General features: G+C 45.2%; 2 protein-coding genes and 2 long non-coding RNA genes across 10 annotated transcripts in view; 2 read left to right on the top strand and 2 right to left on the bottom strand.

The window, feature by feature from the left end:
- The window catches only part of WDFY2 (WD repeat and FYVE domain containing 2), a 65,584-nt gene extending 61,903 nt beyond the window's left edge, over positions 1-3,681 (bottom strand). For both annotated transcript variants that reach the window (XM_046943324.1, NM_001079750.2), the window contains exon 1: positions 3,476-3,681. Coding sequence is in view for 1 of the 2 variants with exons in the window: in NM_001079750.2 (NP_001073218.2) it covers positions 3,476-3,612 (137 nt within the window). In the remaining variant the exon portion in view is untranslated. The remainder of the gene's footprint in view (positions 1-3,475) is intronic.
- On the top strand, positions 2,987-17,487 carry LOC107051698. Of its 2 annotated transcripts, none has more exons than XR_001463430.3 (4): positions 2,987-3,314; positions 5,565-5,751; positions 8,526-8,657; positions 11,901-17,487. It is a non-coding gene; the product is annotated as an uncharacterized LOC107051698 (long non-coding RNA). The 2 variants fall into 2 exon arrangements; XR_005862085.2 differs by lacking the exon at positions 2,987-3,314 and adding an exon at positions 3,882-3,929.
- On the bottom strand, positions 8,652-20,689 carry LOC101748649. 2 transcript variants are annotated; one of them, XR_211374.5, is made up of 7 exons: positions 20,611-20,689; positions 19,575-19,880; positions 16,974-17,027; positions 15,332-15,461; positions 13,404-13,478; positions 12,660-12,857; positions 8,652-11,348 (listed from the first exon to the last, which is right to left on the bottom strand). It is a non-coding gene; the product is annotated as an uncharacterized LOC101748649 (long non-coding RNA). The 2 variants fall into 2 exon arrangements; XR_005862082.2 differs by lacking the exon at positions 20,611-20,689 and adding an exon at positions 20,369-20,562.
- Positions 20,690-20,858: 169 nt separating this feature from the next.
- Positions 20,859-23,013, top strand: part of INTS6 (integrator complex subunit 6) — a 41,768-nt gene continuing 39,613 nt past the window's right edge. For 2 of the 4 annotated variants that reach the window (XM_015276105.4, XM_015276100.4), the window contains exons 1-3: positions 20,859-21,375; positions 21,558-21,635; positions 22,246-22,395. In XM_015276105.4, the coding sequence (XP_015131591.2) occupies positions 21,265-21,375; positions 21,558-21,635; positions 22,246-22,395 (339 nt within the window). In that variant the 5' untranslated portion in view covers positions 20,859-21,264. The remainder of the gene's footprint in view (positions 21,376-21,557; positions 21,636-22,245; positions 22,396-23,013) is intronic. The other 2 variants (XM_046900156.1, XM_046900157.1) reach the window with 2 other exon arrangements.

Genomic DNA, 23,013 nt, shown 5'->3' with positions numbered 1-23,013 from the left:
AACAGCTGGGGCTCACTGCCACTTATGTTCAAACACTGACACACACAAAGCCGAGACATCTCAGCACAAAAGGACTTTGGATGATAGAAGAGATTGGAAAAGGCAGAGGTTTCTGTTCCCCTATTTAAAAAATAGGGAACTATTTCCTAAGGCATACAGTTTACTCCTGGGTTTTGTCTTCTCCTAGGAGACTAGAGTGCTTGTTTTTGAGAATAAACTAGAAGTGTTTCAACAATTTCCTATTGTGAACTATGGAAACTCTTACCTCCCATGAATACTTTAAGGAAAACAACTCTTGCCTGCAACACTGATGTTACCAGGTCTGTAGCATGGAAGTCAGCACACCTGAGAGGGCGCAGACCAGAGTTCATATTTATCAGGAAAGCTGTCTGCTTCAGTGCACTTCTCAGCTTTTCTCTCCTACAGTACAGCTGGTAGTACCACAGAAAGAAAGCTGGTAGCCCCCAGCCCTTCCTACCACGGCAGCACCCAGCTGAATTAACATTCCCATCCCTGGCAGGCTCAAGGAATCACAGAAGCATGCCAGCGCCAAGCCCTTGTTGGCAGCAAGAGCTGGGTGAGTCAGGATGCTTCTCCCGCCCCATCCCCACGCTCAGGTGAGATTAGTGATACTAAATCTCCAGAGCACGAAGGAGATATGTCCCAACTTGACATGCCAGTGACCTACTTTGCAGAAGTGCCCAACACCCACAGCCTCCCTCTGAAGTCAACAAAAGCCAAGGACACACACCGGTTTTGAAATGGCAGTTCATGTTTTTAACAGAGGAAGCTGGTGACAGCCTAGGGCCAGCTGTGCACATTAGGAAGATCCCATTTAGTTCCATGTGGAGAACTGAGGGCACTCAGTACTATGGATCTCTCAAGATGTATGTGTCTGCCAAGGAAAAGAGCACAGGTGAAAGCTCATCTCCTCCCTGTAGCTTACCTACATCAGATATATACATTCTTGGGTAACGAATGCTGCTGCTCAGTTAACCTTTACCTGCCTAGACAGGTGCATTCCTTTACAAAATAAAATTACGTATTATTCCAATGTAGCTGTCTTGTAAAGAGATACAGGCCCAACCTACTTTGCCCCAGTAAGGAATCAGCAGAAGCAATTAAGACCAGAAGATAATGCACACTGTGTAACTCATGTGACTCACACTAGGAGTCAGAAGAGAAAATACATATACAGATGATGCACACTGAAAAGAAATTAACTCCGCAGATTATGTCAAGTTCAGATAGTCTTAATTAACCCCCCCTGAGATTATCTGTTTCCCCATCTACGCCCTTCTCTATGAGGAACCCCATACTCTGCATTATTGCTTAGTTTTCATTTCATTATTCCTGAAAATATGTGCTACAAAACATCATGCACGGCTACTTCTGCAAGCTATAGCTGAAACCACTTCCACAGTCTTTCAAAACCAGATAAAACCACTGGTACCACACAAAACACAGACTGAAGGCCAAGCTCCTGCTTTGAAGGGGATTTACGGTTGTAGAGCTGTTTGATGCACTAAGGAACTCCTTAAAGAGGTGTCTAGCTGTTGCGTATGTTAAAGTCTAATTTCAGCATCGATGTGTCCAGCCACTAGCTACTGAACAGAGGAGAACCGTCTCCACTGTGCTCCAGGATGACAGCCCTCCCCAGCCCAAACCAGCACTGGTAACAGTCCATCCTTCCAGCTACTCCTCGGCGAAAGTTTCAGAGCATCTCCCTCATATGACCAATGCATATCACAAGCTGGTGAGCTCAGCCAAAACTCACTTACTTCCCCTAAGAGACAGATAACATCTCCACAACCGGCCTTTGCAGTTTCCAGGAATCTCTTAAAGCCCTCCACATTCCAAGGCCATTAAACAACAGCCTTAACACTAACACCAGCAGACAGGTCCGAACAGGAAGGATCTGCAAAAGATGTGATGTTGAGAGCCTGGTAAACCGTGCTCCAGCCTCCAGGTTGGATTCCCAAACTGCTCTTTCTTCCAAAGATTTAATCTCTGAATCTTCTAATTACAATAAAAATGCTAACATGGATGGGAAATGAAAGAAAGAGCCATCAGTGAACATCTGCATGCCTAAAGAAAGAAAAGGCAAGATCACAGCTTGTAGCACCTCAAATACACCACAACCCAGCCCCTTGAGCAAGCACTTTACCTTGGTAATGCCTTTAAACTAAACAACCTACCAGCCTCCAGATGCAACACCGTACCTCTTGCTTTGATGGAGTTACTCTGTACCATCAGCAAAGCTTGAGCCGAGCCTCTGGCAGCACATTCAGCAGCAGAGTTCTTTGCAGGTTTCAGCAGCTAACAGGACTCAGTTGGTCTTCCTTAGGGGTTGGAGGTGGGAGGGAGAGGGGTGTGCTCCCACCGAACCAGCCAGTTTGGAGAGAGAAACCCCCCTAAGTTCTGCTTCACCGCTGCTTTCTTGAACCTCTCTGGTATTCATGAAGTACAGACCTCTCACTAAACCCTTCCTCTGCAAAGAAACACCGAGTTGGAACACCAAGCTGTTCTCCACAAACCATAGCTGCTAGAATAACAGAAACTAGATACTAAGGCACGGGGAAAGACTGAGTGAGAGACCCATACAAGAGCAAATTCATTTTGGGAACACTTTCTCACCAATAAAACGATTTGGCTCAGTAAGCACTGTTCAGCTTCACAACAAATACGTAGAACATAGAAAGAAAATAGAATTGCGGCCACGTAGTGCTGTAAAACTCTGACTCAGGTCCCCTTTGCAGAGTACTTGTTTGAAGCAGCTCTTCTCCCCTTGCTATGAGGCATGGCAGCTCACTTGGAAACCACGGCTTGGGTGAACTTAAGCCATCTCGCATTGGCATCATATCTGACCACTGGCTGGAAACTAATGCACAGAGAGGACAGCGACGAGATGAGAGTTACTGACAGATTTTGGGAAAGCCAACAGAAGTAACAGCAGTCACTCTACAGGGTGACAGGCAGAGAGGAACAGTCCAAGATGACCCTCGGGAATCACAACACATCAGCCAGCGTCGGCCTTTCAAGCAGACAGCTGGGGACGCAGTTACGAGCACCCAAGCTGTAAAGAAATTCTGGTTAAAATACTTATTCGTGGGCCCTGTGAGAAGCTCGTGCTTTAAAGGCCGGCAGCTTGTGAGTTCAGCGCTGACGCCGCTGAGGGCTCAATTCAGCCCGGACTCAGGAGAGGAAGAAGCGCTGCCGAGCAGCCTCAGACACGCTCACCCCGCAGCGCACGGCTGAGAGGCCCCGAACACCGCTCCTTGGAACTGGACTCAAGATCTTATCAACGAGATACGGTATTTTAAACAACTACCGAGAAACGCGAAGCGGGGAAAGGGGAACTGGAAGCGCTGCTTCAGCCCGGTCCCGGGGCAAGGTCAAGCGGCGATCCCCGCGCCGTGCCTGCAGCCGCCTCGCTGCGGCCAGGAGCCCCCGCCGCAGCCCGCCCGCCCGCTACCTGTCCTCGGAGACGCTGATGACCCCGTCCTCCTTGGGCACGATCGCTGCCATGTTCACCACCTCCTGCGAGCCCTCCACTTTGTTGAGCAGGAGGGGCTTGCGGGTCAACGCTTTGGGCTGCGGCTCCGCCGCCATGAGGCACCGCCGCTGCGGGAGGACGGACGTGCGGGTCGCCGGCAGCACCGCGCATCCCCCGGGCTGCCCGGGAAGCAGGAACCAACGCGGCGCCGGCACCGCCCCCGAGCCGGGCCCCCGAGGGGCGTGACGGGCCGGCAGCGGGAGGCGGGGCGAGGGGCAATGGCGGCCGGAGGCGTCGCCATCCCGCAGCGCCCCCGGGGCCCGGGTCGGCCTGCGCGGGGCGGGAAAAGGGTGTATTGAAATGCGGGGACCCCCCAGGCAGAAGCGGCTGTGAGTGGAAGGCTCGGCCGCACGGGCGAGTTCGCAGTGACGAGGTCTGCAGTAAAGCCGGGCTTCTTGTATGATGAAAGCAGAAATTCACCTTCAGAGTTTGTCCCTGAGGGAAACGCAACGGGACTTCAGCAGCTGGATTTCAGCGCGCTGCTGCTGTTCGCTCGCGTTTCCCGTTGGATTTGATGAGGTCCAAGAGGGCCCAAAGCTCTGCGCTAAAGCCAGCAGATAAAGCACTTAAGGTGTTTACCAAAGGGAAACTGATCATCTGTCTGGAGGACTCTGGAAAACGATGTGAAGTGTCTGAGCTGTAGTCTTGCATCACAGAAGCAATCTACAGGCTGGAAAGCAGTATTTCCTTCCAGCAATCCACAGGAGTGTATAAGGAGAAGGGGAAGCGAATTTTCACGCAATATGATAATGATAGGAGAAGGAGGAATGGCTTTAAAAAAGAGGGGAGATTTATGTTAGACGTTAGGCAGAAATTCTTTACTCAGAAGGCAGTGAGGCCCTGGCACAGCTGCCCAGAGAAGCTGTGGGTGCCCCATCTTTGGAGGCACTCAAGGCCAGGTTGGACGGGGCTCTGGGCAGCCTGAGCTGATGAGTGGCACTGCCCATGGCAGGGGGTTGGGACTGGATGACGTTTTAGGTCCCTTCCAGCTTGAGCCACTCTATGATTTCAAGTGTAATATTAAATTTACCCACAGTAAGATTCATAAGATAGATTAAGATAGAGTGGCAGCTCTCTAACAAAATAATAATAATAACCATCATCATCATCATCATCCAAGCCAACAACATAGTGCTCCTGCCTGTCAGCAGAAAAACTGAGGAGGCTTATGAGTTCAGCAGATAGGGATATATTTGTTGTGTCAAGATTTATAGAACTAAAAACAGCCCCAGCTGACATTTTAGTAAACTGAATGTGTTATGCTAAACAAGCAAGCAGTACCTGCAAGAGCAGAGAGGCGCTGAAGCTCTGCTTGACTCCACTTCGTGGAGTTCACAAGTGTACTGTGGGGGGAAAGGTCTGGTAGGCAACAGATAATGGCTTGCAGGAAATTAATCTGCGCTCTCAAGCTGTTTCCCAGAAGATGTATGAGTGCATCAGATAACATCCCTTTCTCACAATTTGTAGAAGGGGAACTACTACCAGACAAGCAGAGATGCAGATCAGCCCTCCTACTACTGTAGATGACTTGAAGTTCTAAGCTGGACCTACAGCCAGAAATGCTTGCCTTGCTACTTGATGAGATGTGTGAGGTATTCTTTGACGATGTTGATATAATGGACAATTTTCAGAATAGACATATATCTTAGAAATGTCTTTTAAAACTGAATTCTGAACAAATCTCGCAAGGGCTGCTCCCTTTTCGGTTTGTTTGTATTCAAGACTTGGCACTATGCACTGTTCACAGATAAACGGGACTGACTGTATGCGGAGGGCAGCATACTGCAGGCTGCAGGGAGACATACAGTGCTTTTTGCCCAACAGACTCTTAAGGAAGTGAGTAAGGGGGAAAGGAGTGTCATAATAAACAGAGACATGGTTCACAGGACCAGAAGTACCTCCTATGCATCTTCCGAATTAGCTGTTGATTTTGTTGTTGTCATTTGCCTATTAAGGTGTTACATTTTCCTACTTACCTTGCCTCTCCTGTTTCTTTAAACATTTTCAGATGCAGCACTTCTCCTTCAAGATTTAAGATACCGTTCTTCTGGAGGAAAACACTGAAAGCAGTCCTAGATGCACATTTTGTTTTAATCTCCTTTTTCCAAAACGGTGTGGGAGAAACTTTTCTTAGTGGCTATGATACAGTTGTTGGGGTGCACCCGTTGAATGCAAGTTTCAAGGGCAGCTACCAGGTATGTACATTTGAATGCAAGCCAAATAATAATATGCTGAAACGAAATCTATGCTTTATATAAAAGTTTGATTTTTGGTAATGATTTACCCATTGAAAAAAACAACAAAAAAGAAGCCAACTCCACAGTGCAAGAGATGCTCCAGTGGGCTTACAGTCAGTCAAGATAAAAATTTTCAGGACTTATTTTAAAGGTTAGCTTTAATGGTGACTTTCTCAGCAAGACTAGAAAGGCACTTGAATAACAGAAAATTAATGGTGTCCTGAGGTCTAGCATATCACTTTATGAGGTGTCCAAATCTGAGGTCAATGCTCTAATCTCCTTGATCAGGTAGAGAAATATGCTTGAGATATTCTTCCATGCAAAGCAGTGTTTGAATGGCTGAGAGAACAAAAAGTGATGCTTGAAAGCTGTGGAGGGAAGGCAGGAAAGCAGAGAAGAAGTAAGAAGACCTCAGAGTAAGCCAGGAGCCTGCAGCTTACTCCTGCGTTGCACCTGACAGGCTATGGTCATAATGATGGAAAATACATTGATGAAATTACTAAGATCTGAGTGTTTTTCCAGATCTATGGTTGTCACACATAATCCATCCAAAAATAATTTGCATTTTAGAAACAGTTACCTTACAACCACACAAACTAAGGAACAAAAAGACTTCAAGTTAGAATAGCTATACTCATAACTTTAACCTACAGAATCAAACTGAGGGTAGTTTAGAAAAGCATTTCCCCACATAAATGAAAAAAGAATCAAGAAAAGAAATCTTACAAATACTTCTTAGCAGTGTTTTTTTTCCTTCTCCATTTTCTATCATAGCTTTATAGCTAAAATGCATGGATTAAAAAGTATTTCTAGGATCATGTCTTGCAACTAAACTAGAAGCTATGAAAAGCAAGCTTATATACCTCTTTTTCATTTCGAGCTGTGCCGTTTTGAACTGGTGTGCTCACACACCGTGGAGTTGCTTCCCATGCCCCCGTATCACAGCAGAGCCTTGGTTACTTTCTGCTGTTCCTCCTCTGCAGTCTGGTTTGAAGCTTGGGAGCTGAAACCAATTCTAGAGCTTCTCTGGCGTCCTGCTCTAAAAGTTGCTCTCTGGCTCCATCTTCTGTTTTGTTTGCTGAGTTTTGTTTTTCTCTTCTAGTTTTCCTATAGCAGGGGGAGATTTTTCTGAGTTTTATAAGCTGTATTTGTTTTAAAAAGTAGGTAATTGCTTCTTGTGTGACAGCTGTGACCATCAGGTGAGCGGGTGTCCCATGGGGACCTGGTCCTTTCCCAGCTCTACCCATTAGCCCTGGTTTTAGATGCTTGTTTCTGCAAGGTTGTTCATTCTGCTAGAACCAGAGGGAAGAGCGCAGCCCCAAAAGCAGTATCTACCCTTTTGGCATGGTGGTAATTGTTCTGCAAAATGGTGATCATGATATGATCTGACAACACAGTGAAACCTTGCAAACCTTTCAGCTAGAACTGGCAAGCACTGGGGCCACCACGTAGGAGTAGGACAACTTAATAAACAGCTTGGCTTTTGTGGGTACTAAAAAAAACCGGTCCTTTGCTAGAGTGCTGAGCAATTATACATGAGCAGTATTTATAATACCAGGAACAAGCTTTTCATAAAGAAAAAAATGATGTTGATTAAACGTTAGGCCAAAACACATGCCCCTTTAAGCCACGAAGTAAGCTGCTGTTGCTCTCACTCTGCAAGAGGGACTAGTGTGGGAGAGAAGCTGCACTTTTCCTGATTCAGTGCTTAGATTCAAAAGTGCTCCATTGACAGTGAGCCAGATTTCAGCTTCTGAGGCCTCTTCCTCAATCACCCATGCAGAACCAAAGGGCTTGTACACACAAAAGGTAAAACCACTTGGCAACAAGTAGAGGCACCTCTCAATAGCCATTGAATGCAGCAGTGGCTTACGCTTGCCTGTGATTTTCTACTCTGTTGGTAAACTACATGTTTTATCACTTTACACTTCATGGGATCTTCTGTTTCTTCAAAACCTGTAGCTCTATGCAACTGTAAAAATCCATCCTTAAAACTCTCTCCTATGCAGTTGCCTTGTTTTGTCAGCAGTGATAGCCTTCATGAGATAGTTACTAAAAAATTTAATTTCAGATGTTACATCATTCTTAGAAGCACGTGGGAAATAGATATAGGTCCATTCTTTATATAGAAAGGCACCAAAGTGTTCAGGGGGAAATGCATTTGACCATCTTCCTCAAAAGTACAAACTGTTGTAAAACTACACTCTTATTTTGTTCCAGCTATTTATCATTCATGCAATGAACTATACTGCCTATCACATTTCTGATACTTGCTTATTATGACAGTTATTAGCTTTAGGTGGGCATTCAGAGAATGGGGACCTATCAGAAATCAAATCTGCTGTATGTAGAAGTTCTAAAAAAAAAAGATTATCTTTAAAATATGTGCAAGGCACCTTACTGAGAAGAAGTACACTAATTTTTAGCTGCCATGCAATTGCTATTGGCTTTGTAACTGACTGTGAACATGTGAGAACAAAAAAGTGATGCTGTGTCATTGTGTGGGCTGCAAATGAGAACTCCTGGCTCATGCATTTTGCCCCATAAGCAGTTCTGGCATTGTATGCAGTCTTATTGCTGTTTCCTTTGTCCTCACTGATCCAGCTATACTATCACTCACATTTTGGGCTTCCAGCTTGGTGTCAAAAATCTCTGTAATTTAAATCAGTCTTTTTTTGTGGAACTCTCTGATCACTAATTCTTATAAGCTCATTATTCTTGTATTTTTCTAGGCCTGAGGACTTCGGAACTTGTTCTTCTAAATCTTCCTTCTCTGTGATTTTGAAGAATCATAAAATAGCATCAATAAATTCATATTCTACTTAGAAAATGGATTAAAGTCACCTACGTAACTTGGTTGAAAGGTAAATAATTTTATCCTACATAATGCACAAACAATACAAAAGCTTTGAAGTATTTCCTTTTTCTTTTTTCCTAAAGTATCCACGTAAGAACATTCCTAGGGAATATCAAAGAACGTTTTCTTACAACAACTTGTGTCTTGCAATTATTTTCTTAATTTTTCTTTACTTTACTACCAATCACATTACTCTGGATGTTCCTAGGGTGACAAAATGCTTTCAACCATCTGAGCATATAGAAGTTGAAAAGATCCCAAGAGTTACTACCTTGGTTGTGATAGGAAGTTTATGAAGGCGAGCAGTTTTCTTGAAGTTGAACCCTTTTGTAGCTTACTCCTTACTGCAAGTACATGGGAAGCTTCAAAGTGTACAAAACCAGCATGAGAGTCTTAAAAAAAAATTAAAAAAAAATAAGTAGACCCTCACTGAAGTCATTAATTTTTTTCAACTCAAACAAAACAAGAAGTTTATTTAAAAGCTTGTGGTTTCTAAACCAGGGTAGGTGAACTTTCCCTTTCAGTGGAAAAGGATTCTGTAAAACCATGGAAGCTGAAGTATACGCAGGAGCTTGTGACTCGGTACCATAGGGCTGTCAAGAGTTAAAAAAAGAATCCCAGATTGTTCAATTGAACTCTTTCATGTCTTATTCTGTGTAAATGTTATGAGTCACCTTCACTTTAGCAAGTAAGTCAGCATTTCTGGCCCTCACTGAAGCAAAGAGTTTCTCAGTCTGTAAGCAGATACATTCATTCCAGTGATGCTAGATGTAGATGGGCACTATTGTACACAGCACAGTGTTATGAAGCATTTAGTTCCTTGATTGCCTCGTGGCCCTTCCTGATCAGCATAATTTTTATTCTAGATAGATTTCAGTCCAAATACCTGATTGCCTTGAATATCTTGGAGTAAGTTCATAAGTCTATAGTCAGAATCTACAGAGTACACTTTGATTTTGAACTTAGATCCATATCAAACTCAGGTTTAGCTACCTTGAGGATATGATTTTGGGGAGAAGAGCGGGTATGCAGGCAAGAAAATTGATGAAAACAGGAAAAATACTTATTTTTAAAACAGCAAATGCTCTAGAGACGAGAGGCCACACATGTTTGAAAGGGAAAACCAATTATTCAGTTATATTCTCACCTGTAACTTGATGACCTTCTTATGTAAAAATACCATCTGACAATTACCTCTGTAAAGACTGAGGAACTGGTGAATGCCTATCCCGTACCTCTGAGAGCAAACGAGGAAAGTCCAAATGGGGAAAAAAAGTCCTGGGACTGACTGAAAAAAATGTTTTACGTTCTCACAAATTTAGATTAGAAGCCTGATGTTCAGGCTAAATGGCACCAGAATAGCCTCTGAATTGTACGCTTAATATCAGCACAAAGGAATTTTCACATACAGGCTCTAAATCAGGTATCAGTGTCAATGAGAAAGGTGCTCAAAAGGATCCATACGAAGCCAAGTGATGCTCTGAGGTCAAAAGAACTCATCTGCTGTGTTAGGTAAGTTCCCAGTAATAAGAGGGAACAAGGCAATAGTTATTTTTTACTGAACTGTAGCAAGAAACACTGTAAGAAATGACCATGTAAGCACTCATGAAGTGCTTGAATGAGAAGACCTTGGATAAAGGACAGACAGTAATAATGAGCATGTAAATAACCTCAAGTTGTAATGAGTGAGTATTGGAAAGGGGTTTCCTAATTTGAAAAGCCACATGGCTATGCATGTATTTCTGTATATATTTAAGCATGTTGAAAACATAAAACAAAAAAGAAACTTCCCCCAAAGCCAGAGAGCCTAAGGCCATATATGCAGCAGCAACAAGTTTTGCTCCAGGACAGGTCCACCTCTATTGGCTCACAACACAGACCCTTTCTCTTTGTTTTTCAGACCTTGCCCTTTCAGTTTCGAGGCCAAATAGCGTAGCACGCTAACATCACAGAACTAAATTTTCTTCTTCCTCCAATAAAGCGTGATGATACCAAAACGTCTATGGGGAACAGTCAATATTTCATGTTTTCCTCCAAGCCACGTCCAGATAGCTTTTAAGAGAGCCCTAAAAGTCATAGTGCCAAAACTGCCAGGCAACATGCTCACAATTCAGCTGTGAGAGCTCTGCACAGCAATGCCTGAGCATTGGCCTCTTCAGTTTACCAGTTGTACAGCAAAAGGCAATAACAGTGGCTTCTAAAGGGATACAAGCACTATAGGGCAACAGGAGGTAACAAAGCAGAAAAATTGGCTCACTCCTCCAACAACCAGTAACAGCTCAAGAAGAACACTATCTCTCTTAAAGGTATGTTGTTCCCTTGGCTGCTAACCCTTAAATGAGGGAGAGGAGGGGCAGACCCAAAGTCCACCCCTTTCCGTCACTCAGGTGCATTGTTTGCTCCTGAGCTCCCTGGGTTAGCCACACCTCACCTGGTGCTCAACCATTGGTACAGGCTGCGACCTGGCAATTCTGCTGCATCAGTGTAAATATAGCTGATGAATTTTTTTCCGTAGTCTTGGTCCCTAACACAGCAGTTTGGCTACAATGACCCTTACGCCATTAAGAGCAGGTATCAGCAAGACATATACTGAGCTTTTTTGCATGTGTGGTGGAGGTCCCAGGCAGCTGCTCAGGAGTCTGAGTGTTCTTCTCATGGTTCCAAAGTCTCCATATTTTATCATGAATGCTTCCATCTACTAACAGATAGGAGAGAAGTGTATCAGTGTCTGGTGGTATGCAGCTACCAGTATTACAGTGAGCACCGCTCCCAGTGAGAGGCCAAAATCCAGATCCTTCCCAAGGGAAATCAATGAGATTTTGCACTGAAAGCCTAAAGGTTTGTAAAACAGCACAAATTCCCTCCACTGCAATTGAAGAGGCAAAAAACCAGATGACATGCTAGGACAACTTTTCTGTGTAGGGGTAGGTCCTGATCTGAATGGTGAGGTAGGAGGAGGGAACAGTTGTCCAGCTGCCATGAGATGTCATAGTGTGTGCACATCACTACCCAGGACTAATGATCTGGCTCCAATGCCTCAAAATCCTCTTATAAGTCTACATTTGAATACATGTAAAAGTGATGGTCAAAGTTTTTCCTATTGTGGATTTTTCTAGCTACTTAACTCTTCCCCCTGCTTGAGGGTCGACACTGTCAGCTCCGGCTTGTTTTTGTAGCAGTGCTTTTTCTTTGAAATTGTATTTTGATTCATTTCAGTGTATTTATACACTTTTTATGCTTTGCTTTTTAGGAAGCGGTGATATGCTGCCCTAATGCTGACTTGTAGCAGAAGAACTAAAAGTTTTTGGACCGTCAGCAGCAGCAAGAAATCACAGAGCTGTATTTACAGAGGCCATTAATTGTCCAGACTGTTGGGTAACAAATTCTGATAAACACGGATCAGGATATGGTTCTTGAATTATGCAGAGGATAATTTCACAATCCAGAAAACAGAGAATTCAAGCATAGAAAAAGCCATACAAAACATCTTATTGCCAGCTGGGGAGGAATTTGCAATGATGTCAGAATTACAGGAAAGTTCAGCGCTAGTGACACTGGTCTGCTGGATCACTCTGTGTGATAAGGAACAGCTTTAGACAGTGGTCACAATTACAGTTACATACTCCACAAAGTAACTGACATTATGGCAAAATGGGCCATAGCAATTAGAGGAAAGCTGTGATAAAGCTAAGTGGACAGAAGCCTGCAAATGTCTTAGTGAAAACTACTGTAAAACATGTCGCTACATGGGTGATAGATTTCAATATATAAAAAAAAAGGGACTTAGGAAACGATGAGCAGATGCAGCAATGGAGAAAAGAAATGGCACTATGGTGGAAATAGGCTGGAACATTCCAAATGATACATAATTAAAGTACAACAGATCTTAGCTCCTCTTGAAAAAGGAATATTGTCCCTTTCTCGGGAAGTTAACTGTTTGGTAGAGGACCACAAGCGAGCCCAGTACTGCTGCCCTTTACTGTAATCAGGTTAAAGGGCTGTCACTTACCTCTGAAATGGGAGCTCAAGTGATATCTGTCAACCTTTGGAAGTTTTGCTGGATCAGGAGTTACTTATTAGCTGCTGCTGAAGTCAAGCACGGAGCACAGACAATCATCAAAAACACAGGGAGTGAAGACTTGTCAGGGCAAATGAGCAGTTTGGGCTTTTTTTCTCTCAGCCAGCTGTGGTGAGCCACACTGAGTATCTAAGATAAAACATCAGGAGAAAGATATTGTAACTTTATTGGGGGAAAAAGGTGAGATAGAGATGACCTGAAATAGAAGACGTGAATGAAGAATCGATCAAGGAAAATAAAATAAATTGGAAAAAAAAAATAGAATACTGTGAAAAGGAATGCAATGTATGTCACACTTAAAAGCCCAGATTTGTCTCCTCTGCATTATTAACCTCCATCTTCCTTCAAGACCACAGTTATGTAGATCAGTGATAGCTGAGTATTCGCAGCTCACGTAAACCAGTCAAACATGAACACATACAACAGTGTCAAGGCCCTCACTAAACAGAAATACCAGCAAATAGAAATACCTCAGGAGACGGAAGGAGCAGGAGAATCTCAGGGAAAGCATTACACTCAACACACAACCAGTGTACACAGTATACTTTGCCAAAACCGGAGAAGTGTACGCTTAGCGTCAGCATGAATTATGGGAAGGGATTTCTTGGACTTTTCATTTTGGATCAGTGTTTGGAAAATAACCATAAACTGTATATTGACTTTAAAATGGCTTACCAACAGGAAAATATTAGAACTGATCCTGAAGCGTTCAAGGCTTTCCGATTGCAACATCGTGAAATTCAAAGCCATCTGCAACAACAAAAGAACCCATTAGTGACCAAACAGCGCTGTTGGATGAAGACTGTTATTATGAAGAAGGTTACACTTACAATTCAAGGTTCATTTCAAGCTGGTCTCTCAACTCTCTTCTAAAATTTTTGTCATGAGAAATGCTTTTGTGATTTCATCTTGGTAAGAATTATCCTTTTATACTTTTCAAAGCAATGTTTTAAGTGTCTTTCCTTCCCATTTGGGATTTTTCTACAAGAAGTCTCTTTCTCCAAGTTACTGCCAAGCAGATTTGCTCACTGTGGAATCCATTTGACTTCGCTGTGCAAGATTTTGGACCTTTTTAACAAGTAAGTTTTATATCAGGGCTTCAACATGCATCTAAAAGCAGAGACAAACCCATCCTCCTCTTATTTTAATTGTATCTTTTGAATAACATGCTCAACAAACAGTCCCAAACATCTAGCCAAAGGTGCTTTGAGTCAGGGAATACAGACAAACACATTTCTTCCTCGGATGAAAAGATGCTTTACTTTTTATCGGGTTTGTTTTATTCTAGAATACCTACATCTTTGCTTTATAGATGGCCTTTGTAGAGAGCTCCAGTTACCTGCTGAGATTTGATAAGTTTTCATTCATTGCTAAGTGGCAAAAAACAGACCAACAGGCATTTATTCCATTTGACACCAGTCACACCAGCTGTTTCACGGGGAGCAACCAAGTGCATCTTTCTTTTACAGTGTATTTTGCTTTGGGGCAAAAGATAGCAATGCATAATAATCACATTTTGAGTAAAGGCTGGGTAATAAACTTGTACCACGTGCCAATACTGTAAAGAAAGAACTCCTAGCTCTCAAATACTGTATGCAGGTGTGGTACCTCAGTGGGAAACAGTTTAGGGATGAATTCTGCCTTCTAGTTTACTATGACCATGCTGATTACATTGGCCATTCAAAATAAATAAAATAGACCTCATTGTTTTGCCTTCCTGTGAAGTGCTTGTAGAACATTTTTAGCTGTAACCACTCTATGCTCCAAGCTGACTGTAGTTGGAATTGGTGTCCCTACACCACTTGATTAGTTGAATAAATTCTGCATGCCCATGTCCGGGATCCATGGCAATAGAGTTATGTTGCTATGCTATGAAATGTGCGGGAGGGTGCAACCCTTCACAAGGGATATGATTTCCGGGGCTACTGAAACTTTGCAATGTAGGCAAGAAAGAATGCTTAAGGCAACAAACAAAAGAAATCTCTGGAATGGTGACAAGTAGGATCGCTCAGGTCGGTGGGTACAGGCAGAACACCGACCTCTCAGGGAAACAGCTATCTGAAAATTGTTTAAAAATTATGTTGTGGACAAAGATTATCCTACTTCTGTGCTGGACATTCTGAGGAGAGGGCACATGGCAGCAGCGTGTGTAACACATATCTGTGTGAAGGGCTGAATTAATCCATCATGATACGTACAGGAACTTTTAGCCAGGGCTGGAAAAGTGAGAAAACTAAAAGCCAGGATGCTAACTAAAAGCTAAAAAACAGAGATTGCATCAATCTCTCACAAACTATCTGACAGATGTAACTATTATTTCTGGCCATACTGATGACAGGATTTCTTTTTCCCCTGGCATAATAAGCGAAAGTCTCCTTAGACCTGTTGTTTTAGTGAGTGCAGAAAACTCTTCCTGTTTTCATGGCCTGGGGAGAGGAGGGAAGATGAGAAGTCTGTACCTGTATTTTTCCCTAGGCACTGTGGTACCATCAGGAATCAAGTGGACTGCTGCTATCAGCATCTCAAAGATAGAGAATGAATTCAAGAAGGGGGGGGGGGGGAGGAAGGAGGAGGGGCTGTAAAAAAAAAAAAGGTAAAAATACCTTAGCTTTCACATGTCAGAGAGTGTCTTCTGTTCTCTTTGGGTCTTGACACTGCTAGCTGAACTACCCAAGAGACTAAATTTAAAGGCTTGGAGCTGTGACAGGTTTTTGTTCTTGACCGGGATCCTACCTGAAGTGAAAGGAGCAATGTAGCACATCAGAAAGGATATGTAAGGACTGTAAATCTACCAGAATTCTACTGCCTTATTAGAACTGTAATCTTGAAATGTTTGTTTTAAGCAGTTTTCTCCATGTTAAATTTAATATTTCCCTAAAGTGCCAAATAGAAAAGGTCCTGCTCTGTTAAACACTGTTAAAAACATATGAAGACAACACATTGCTCAGAAGACCTTTCAAACTAAGGCCAGTAATACCAAAGGAAAAGCAGGTATCAAATAAACTGTCTCATTTGATTTTATCTTTCTCTTCTATTCAGGTGCCCTAAAACCTTCCCATCATTAATTGACTGACTTCCACTGTCACAGCACAGGTGGTCCTCCAAGAGATTAGTTTTTCCTCAGATAATAATCTTACTATGCACTTCCATCATAACGCACTTTTGAAAAGCTTAAGTACTTCACAAATATTCATGAACTTCATCTCTTGGTGCCCACATTCAGTCTGGACAGTTAGAAAACAAACTAGTTCAAACTATCCTAACCCCAATTTCCTTGTAACTCCACATTAACCATTCTATATAATCCCAATCTCCTTGCAAATCCACATTATCTATTCTACCCCTGGATGGCACGCCGCTGTTTTCTGTGCTTCCAACTATTGAGCCAGGAAACAGCAAGGGATTTGGATGAATGAAGTAGTGGTGGGGAATACAAAAATCCCTAGGAAGCTTCAAGAGCTATCCTCTGGGCTTCCTGATCCACAGACACTGAAAATGAAGCTGTGTTTGAAAATGGGCCAAGAGAAGCCAGAACGCAACTTCTTCTAGGGGTCATCGTTCTGCAGAGTGGTGCAGTTTCACCGTGTGCTGGTGCTGGGAAAACCAAAGTACAGGCTTCTAAAAGGTGCCAGACAGTCTCAAAGGCAGACAGCTGCCTCTGCAGATTTTAGAAAAATAGGCATTCTCGGTCAATGTCTTAGAATATAGATAAAAAACTGAGATCAAATGATGTTATTGTCATTTTTCTGAAAAAATGTTAGGGATAGCATCTTATCTGAGCCCAGCCTTCTCAGAGCTCTGTGGGTTTACCTGGACTACTCTTTGGTACTCTTTACTCAGTTTCTCTTTGGTAACAATTTCAGGAAGAGGGGAAAAAAGAGTAAGGTAAAAAAAAAAATCACTGAATATAAAATAGAGAAAAACAATCCCTACATCTAACAATATAAGTTCCCATGTAGTCAAGTTCAAGACAAGTGGAAAGTGGCATTTTATTTATAAATAAAGCAAATAAACCAAATGCACAGAGCTTGGCTAAGGGAAGACTAAAGGGAATGTGATGCAAGCACTGAAAAATAATAAACTGAAACTCTGAATTCTATACGGGGATATACGTTTTAGTGATGTGCATTAGCATAAAATTAAGCAATGGGAAATTTACAGCTTTCAAGTGTGAAAAAAAAGTGTGATGATGACAATCTGTAAGGCTACAGAATGGGATTTTAATGGAAGCTCTGAAAAATCTACCTGTGTCATTAAAACCAGGGCAGACCAAGATCTTCGTATCTTTGTGAAGTGACTCTGTATACAGGAGGAGAAAGGCAATGTAAAATAAGTAAATAAATGCATAAAATACTGAAGTTTAACTGCCAGTTGTACTTCAAGCCTGTGGTATAGGACAAAATAAGCCTAACATGATAATAATATAACAAAAATTCCATGAATATCCACTGGGAGAAGTTGCTTATCTTCAAGGAAAAGAAAAAACAAACAAACAAACAAACAGTAACAGTATATCAAAGCCTTTTTTTTTAAAATAATTTTATTTTCAGGCATATATTCATAGTTGTATGCATATTTTGCTTTACGGTGTTAGCATGCCAATTTTAAGTGAAAGTTGCACTTTTAATACTGCTTTGTTTGTCCTCAGATGAACAATACCCACTCTGAAGATCAATACATGAGTATTCTTAGATAGGGATGCATGCTCATAATTCCTTATGGATGCGTGAAAAATAATAAACAAAAACCATGAATAAAAGGAGCTGGAATCGTTTTCATTATCAGTACAGCAAGATTATTCCTTCAGACAGAACCATGCTGAATTAATTCATCTAGATTTAGGAGAAAAGCTAGAACAAGCTTATTTAGCCTGTATATGGGGTATAATTTTGCCCATCATGTAGAAGGGCTGAAATCAAAGAAAGATGCATCTGTTTTCAGTGATAGAGTTTCACACTCTCTTGCTGCTCTGCTGCATCAGCTGTATCAGTAATGAGTATAAGCACTAATATCACTAGGTTTTGTCCCTTCATAGCAAGTCCCTTGTACAGATTTATAAATGTGGCTCTGATGGCAGCACTAGCCATTATGGCTCTCACATCAAGAGGCTGATACACACTTAGGCTCGGGTTGATTATCTTTCTTTGAAAGAATCTTTCTCAATATTAATCAAATTGGCCAGCTCCCAGCAGAAAAGTAATGCCTACTACAGACAACACAAAACTACCCTTCATTCTGCCCCATAGGGGATCTAATATGGATCTAATATAACATGCACAGAAAGAACTCAGTGTTCCAAATGGCTTCAAAGATAATAGCAAAAAGAAGGCATGTACAGAATTCATAAAGTGTTTCTGCTTATATAAATCCCATTGGAGCTGCATGAGTTTTGTCTGTGGGATTCTTTTATCAGTGATGATCAGTGGGCTGAGGAAACTGGGGTAGACTAAGCCCAGATGCTTCAGTCCCACCTTCTTCTCATGTTGGTAAGGAAAACACAGTGTACCTACTGCTTCCACTTTCAAAGTCAGTTCAGAATTCTTCCTGTTTTATGACTGACTCTACTGCTAAGAGTTAATAGGTCTTTCACTCCCTACCCCCACGCACACTCTTTCACTTACTGGTAACAAAAATAAAAATTCCAAATGACCTTCCAGGCCTTGCACAGAGTCTCCATGTCCCAGGCTGCCTTTCATGTTTTCCTGGTATGGCAATTTTCTCTCCCCCCGCAGTTTGGAGAAGGCTACCTCACAGAAGTTTTCCATTTTTAGCATGCTCTCCAAGAAGATGGATGCTTGACACATAAAATAGATGCTCTTTTATTCGGACAGTCAAAGAAACATCATTGATACACAAATAGGAGAGAAGATGGCATGTCTGAAGAACATGCCTGTGTAAGAGATTTAAAAGGAAGCCAGTTAAGAGGCCAACATCATACACGCACTAAACTTGACTCCCAAGTGAAGCTACTAATCCCAAGGCATGATTTGTTAAAGCAGCATTACAGCCTTTACTTAACAACTTGAATCCTACCACCTCAAGGAGATGATCACCGGTCTCACAGAAGGCAATCCTGCTGACCTCAGGAGCTGCACACCTGACAGAGAGCCAGATGATGCACACAACTGTCTGTGGAGAGCCAAAGGGAAGAAGGACATCTCAAAATACAGCTGTGGACACAGACTGTGAACCAAGTCTTTCCAGTAGTCCAGATGTTTTAACTGCATAATGGGGCCTGGCATGCAGCTGACTCCAGAGCAACCCAGCAACGGGCCTTTGCAGCATCTTCTGGTTCACTTCCCCTAACAGCAGCAGTTTGGGTTTACCAGTAGAACTCAGACCAGAAGAGCCTTGCTATTGGTCACAAGACACAGGACTGCTACTGGAGCTCTAATAATTGGCAACATAGTTGCCAAACTTCATTAGCCCCCTGCTCCAAACACGAGAGTTCTTTCACAGATCTCATAGGCCTTCTGCTGGAGATTCTTCAGTGGCTCCTAGCAGCGACCCAGCATAAAAGACAATATCCTTGACATTGCCCCAGTGCCTCAGGATGGATGGACAGGTCACAGGTGCCAGCAGGAAAGCCAAAATATCTATTCACAGGCATAAGGACGCATACAGACCTGTAATGGAAATGTGATTCCACCTCTGCCTTTCCAGCCTTCCTAGAAACTAAATGCTAATCTTTCATTAGTCTTTAAAAAAAAAAAAAAAAAAAAAAAAAAAAAAAGCCAAAAACAGCTCTTGCCTAACAAGACAGAAATGTTGCCTGGAAGAATGAAATGATTCAAACCAGGACACTGCCAATTTTATCTTGAGAGAAGGAATACAGTGGCTTCGTACCTTCTAGAGCAGCGGCTGTGGGAGCGCATCAGCTGGATCGGGGGAAAACATCAGCCAGAGAGGAAGCAGAGCAATCTCCTGAACAGATTATGCTAAGAAACGGCTCTGGAGTCAGTGCTCCAAGGCTGGGAGAGCAGGAACAGCACAGGCACAATTGTGGGGAAAAACAAACAGAAACCTCCAAAGGACGGAGAGCTCAATCTTCGACATTCGTTGGCTGGAAAGACTCCACAATGATGTGATTTATAGGAAGTAAATTCGGAGTGTCCGAGCGCGGATCAAAGGGACACCAGTGTTAATCTCTGCCTGCGCGTAGGGAAAAGGTCACAGCTAAGGGCAGCCAATTTTTTTTTCATCATTTGTTTTTCTTTTTTTTTCCACACCAAGTGAAAGACCAGAGCGGGTCTCTGGGAAATCACCACACAACGACCCCAACGCTGAGCCCCGCGGGCGCGGCAGGTCGGCAGCGCACCGAGCCCGGGCTCCCGGCGTCCCCTCACAGCCCGCGGGGCGGTCCGGGGCTCTGAACGCCGTGTAGGACCCCACCAATCCCCTCAAAAATAAAACGGAGAGCACCGCCCTTCACGCCTCGGAGGGCGATGAGCGCAAGGCAACGCCACGGGGGCACGGCCGAACGACGGCCTCGAGGGGCTGGGCTGGTACGGAGTCACCCCGCCGCCCCTCAGCCCCCACCTCGGGGCAGGTGGGGACTCCGCTCCGCCCGGGGACCTTCCCGGGGCCTCAAGGAGAGCGGCGGCGGCGCCCGCCCCTTCTCCCCCCTCTCCGTGACTCACCCGCGGGGACAAACCGCCGCCGTCCCCACCCCTCTGGGCTGCGGTCCCCCAGGCCAACCCTGCCACCTTGGCTACCTCCGTCCCCCGCCCCGGCCCCGGCCCCGGCCCCGGCCCGGCTTCCGCCCACGGCCGCAGCCCCGCAGCAGGGTGCCGTCCACTCGGGGCCCGGCAGAGGGGCGCCCCCTCCCGCCATTTTCGGAGGAGCGGCGCCCCCCGATCGCCGCCTCTGTCACCCCCCTCACCCCACCGCCACTGCGCATGCACGGCAGCGGCGCTCGGGCGCGCGCTCCCCCACCGCCCTCTCCCACAGCGGCTCCAACCACCCCCTCGCCCCGCCCTCCCCCGGCGATTTGAATATGCTAATGAAGCGCCCGCCAGAAGCCCTATGGCGGGGCCGGGAGGCGGTCACGTGGGGCGGGGACGTGTCCTTCGGGGGCGGGCCCCGACCTGCCCAGGCGCCCTTAAAAGCGGGCGGCGAGCGAGGAAGCGCCTCAGTCAGAGAGAGAAAGTGCCGGGGCGGTCGGGTTGCGGCTGGTCCGCCTGAAACTTCTGAGTAACATCAACAGGGGGAGGGGAGGGCGGGCGGCGGTGGAGGAGGACGGTGGTGGCGGGGGGGAAGGTTAGCAGCAGCGCAGCCCTCCCCGCCGCTCCCGCAGCACCCGGCCCGTGCCGGGCTGGGCAGGCCCCTCACACAAAGGAGGGCAGGGCAGGCAGCGCTGCCCCCTTCCCCCGCCTCGGCAGAGGGGCAGCGGGAGGCCCTTCCCGTGCACAGCACTCACAGCCACTCGCTCCTCTCCCGACCCCGGCTGCCTCTCCTCCTCCTCCTCCCCCTGCTCTCCCCTCTCCCTCCCGCCCCGCTGTCCATGTAGCCGCCCGGCCGCCGGCCCCTCCGCACTATGCCCATCTTACTCTTCCTGATAGACACGTCCGCCTCCATGAACCAGCGCACCCATCTGGGCACCACCTATCTGGACATAGCCAAAGGCGCTGTAGAGACTTTCATGAAGGTACCGGCGCTGCCTGGCGAGAGGAGGCGAGAGCGAGCGAGAGGGGAGGGGGCGGCGGGGGGCTGCGGGCCGGGGGCGCGGGGGCTGCGGGAGAGACGGGGGGGGGGGGGTGGGCAGCGCCGCGCCGGGGGGGTTCCGGCGCCTCCTCTCGCCTCACCCTCCGCTTTGTCCCCGCGCCGCAGCTCCGAGCCCGGGACCCGGCCAGCAGGGGAGACAGGTACATGCTGGTCACTTTCGAGGAGCCTCCCTACGCCATCAAGGTAACCCCGCTCCCCCCTCCTTCCCCGCCGCCCCCCGGCCCTCCTTCCTGCCCCGCCGCGCCGCCCCTTCGGTCGGGCCGCGCGGCGCCGCGCACGCACGGGTTCGGGCAGCGGCGGCGGCGCTGACATCAACATGGCCGACATTTTTTTTTTTTTATATCCCCCGTGTGGTGTGTGTGAGCGGCAGTGAACTGTGGGGGAGGTGTGCTCAAGTTGGGAGAAGTGACAGCAACTCCGAGGAGAGTTCGGCGGGGAAGGGGCGGGCGAGGAGAGCCCTGCGGGGCGGGGGCTGCGGGACGCGGGGGGTGAACACGCTGGGCATCGCCTCTCGGGGATCGCGAGCCCTGTGTGAAGGTAGCTTCGTGTGTGTGTGTGTGGCTTCGCAGAAACCCAACCCTTGTAACAAATATTCGATGAACGCAGAGCGTTAAGATCTTCAAAGTCCGTCTTTTCAGGCTCTACGAAATGATACTGAATGCTGGTAACTTCTGAGGTGTTTTCTCTTAGCGTTTAAGGGAGACGCTGTAGCCAACAGAAAAGCCCGATCCCGTAGGAGGCTCCTGTCCCGAGCTCGTCCCACCAATAAGCCTTCTCGCGTTTCTCTTTTCAGGCTGGCTGGAAGGAAAACCATGCGACGTTCATGAATGAACTGAAAAACCTTCAGGCTGAAGGACTTACAACTCTTGGCCAGTCCCTAAGAACAGCTTTTGATTTATTAAACTTAAATAGATTAGTAACTGGCATAGACAACTATGGGCAGGTAGGTTGACCGGTAATAGGTGGAAAAATCATAAAGCACAAGCTTCCCACAGTTGCCCAAAGTGGTGTCTTCATGAAGTACTCAATACGGGGGCTTTATCAAAAGCAAGCAGAGCTCAGACAGTCTGAAGAAGTTTAGGTACTGACTACAGTTCTGTACCCAACTATTATTTCTTATTTTCCTCATTACTCTGTTTTTAAACTATGATGTAATCTTCAAGTTGACTTTCTCAGTTAAACTTTGTGATTTTTTGGGGGTGACAAATTCCAGAACCTTAACTGATGAGCCTGATGAGGTCTTCAAAACATTGACTTCTTTACATGGTGTTGTATGATCAGTTAAGTACGATTTGGGAGATGAGCTCTTTTTTCTGACAGCACTAAAGCACCTAAAGTACTAAGCTGACCACATCTTTTTCAAACCATTCTTTTCCAGTGAGTTTACTTCAACATTGCTCTGAATACCTTTATTTTCATATTCCTGTTTGTTTATATCAGAGCCTTAAGAAGCTCTGCTTTTCAAATGCTTGTATGGCAGCTGACCCCTTAAAACAGGACTACTCCTGGGAAGGGCCAGTGTTCTCTTGCTCGGTAGTACGACTTGCTACAAGCCAGTAAC

Source organism: Gallus gallus, chromosome 1 (genome assembly GCF_016699485.2).
Source record: "Gallus gallus isolate bGalGal1 chromosome 1, bGalGal1.mat.broiler.GRCg7b, whole genome shotgun sequence".
Lineage (NCBI taxonomy): Eukaryota > Metazoa > Chordata > Aves > Galliformes > Phasianidae > Gallus > Gallus gallus.
This window is presented reverse-complemented; position numbering and strand designations above follow the sequence as displayed.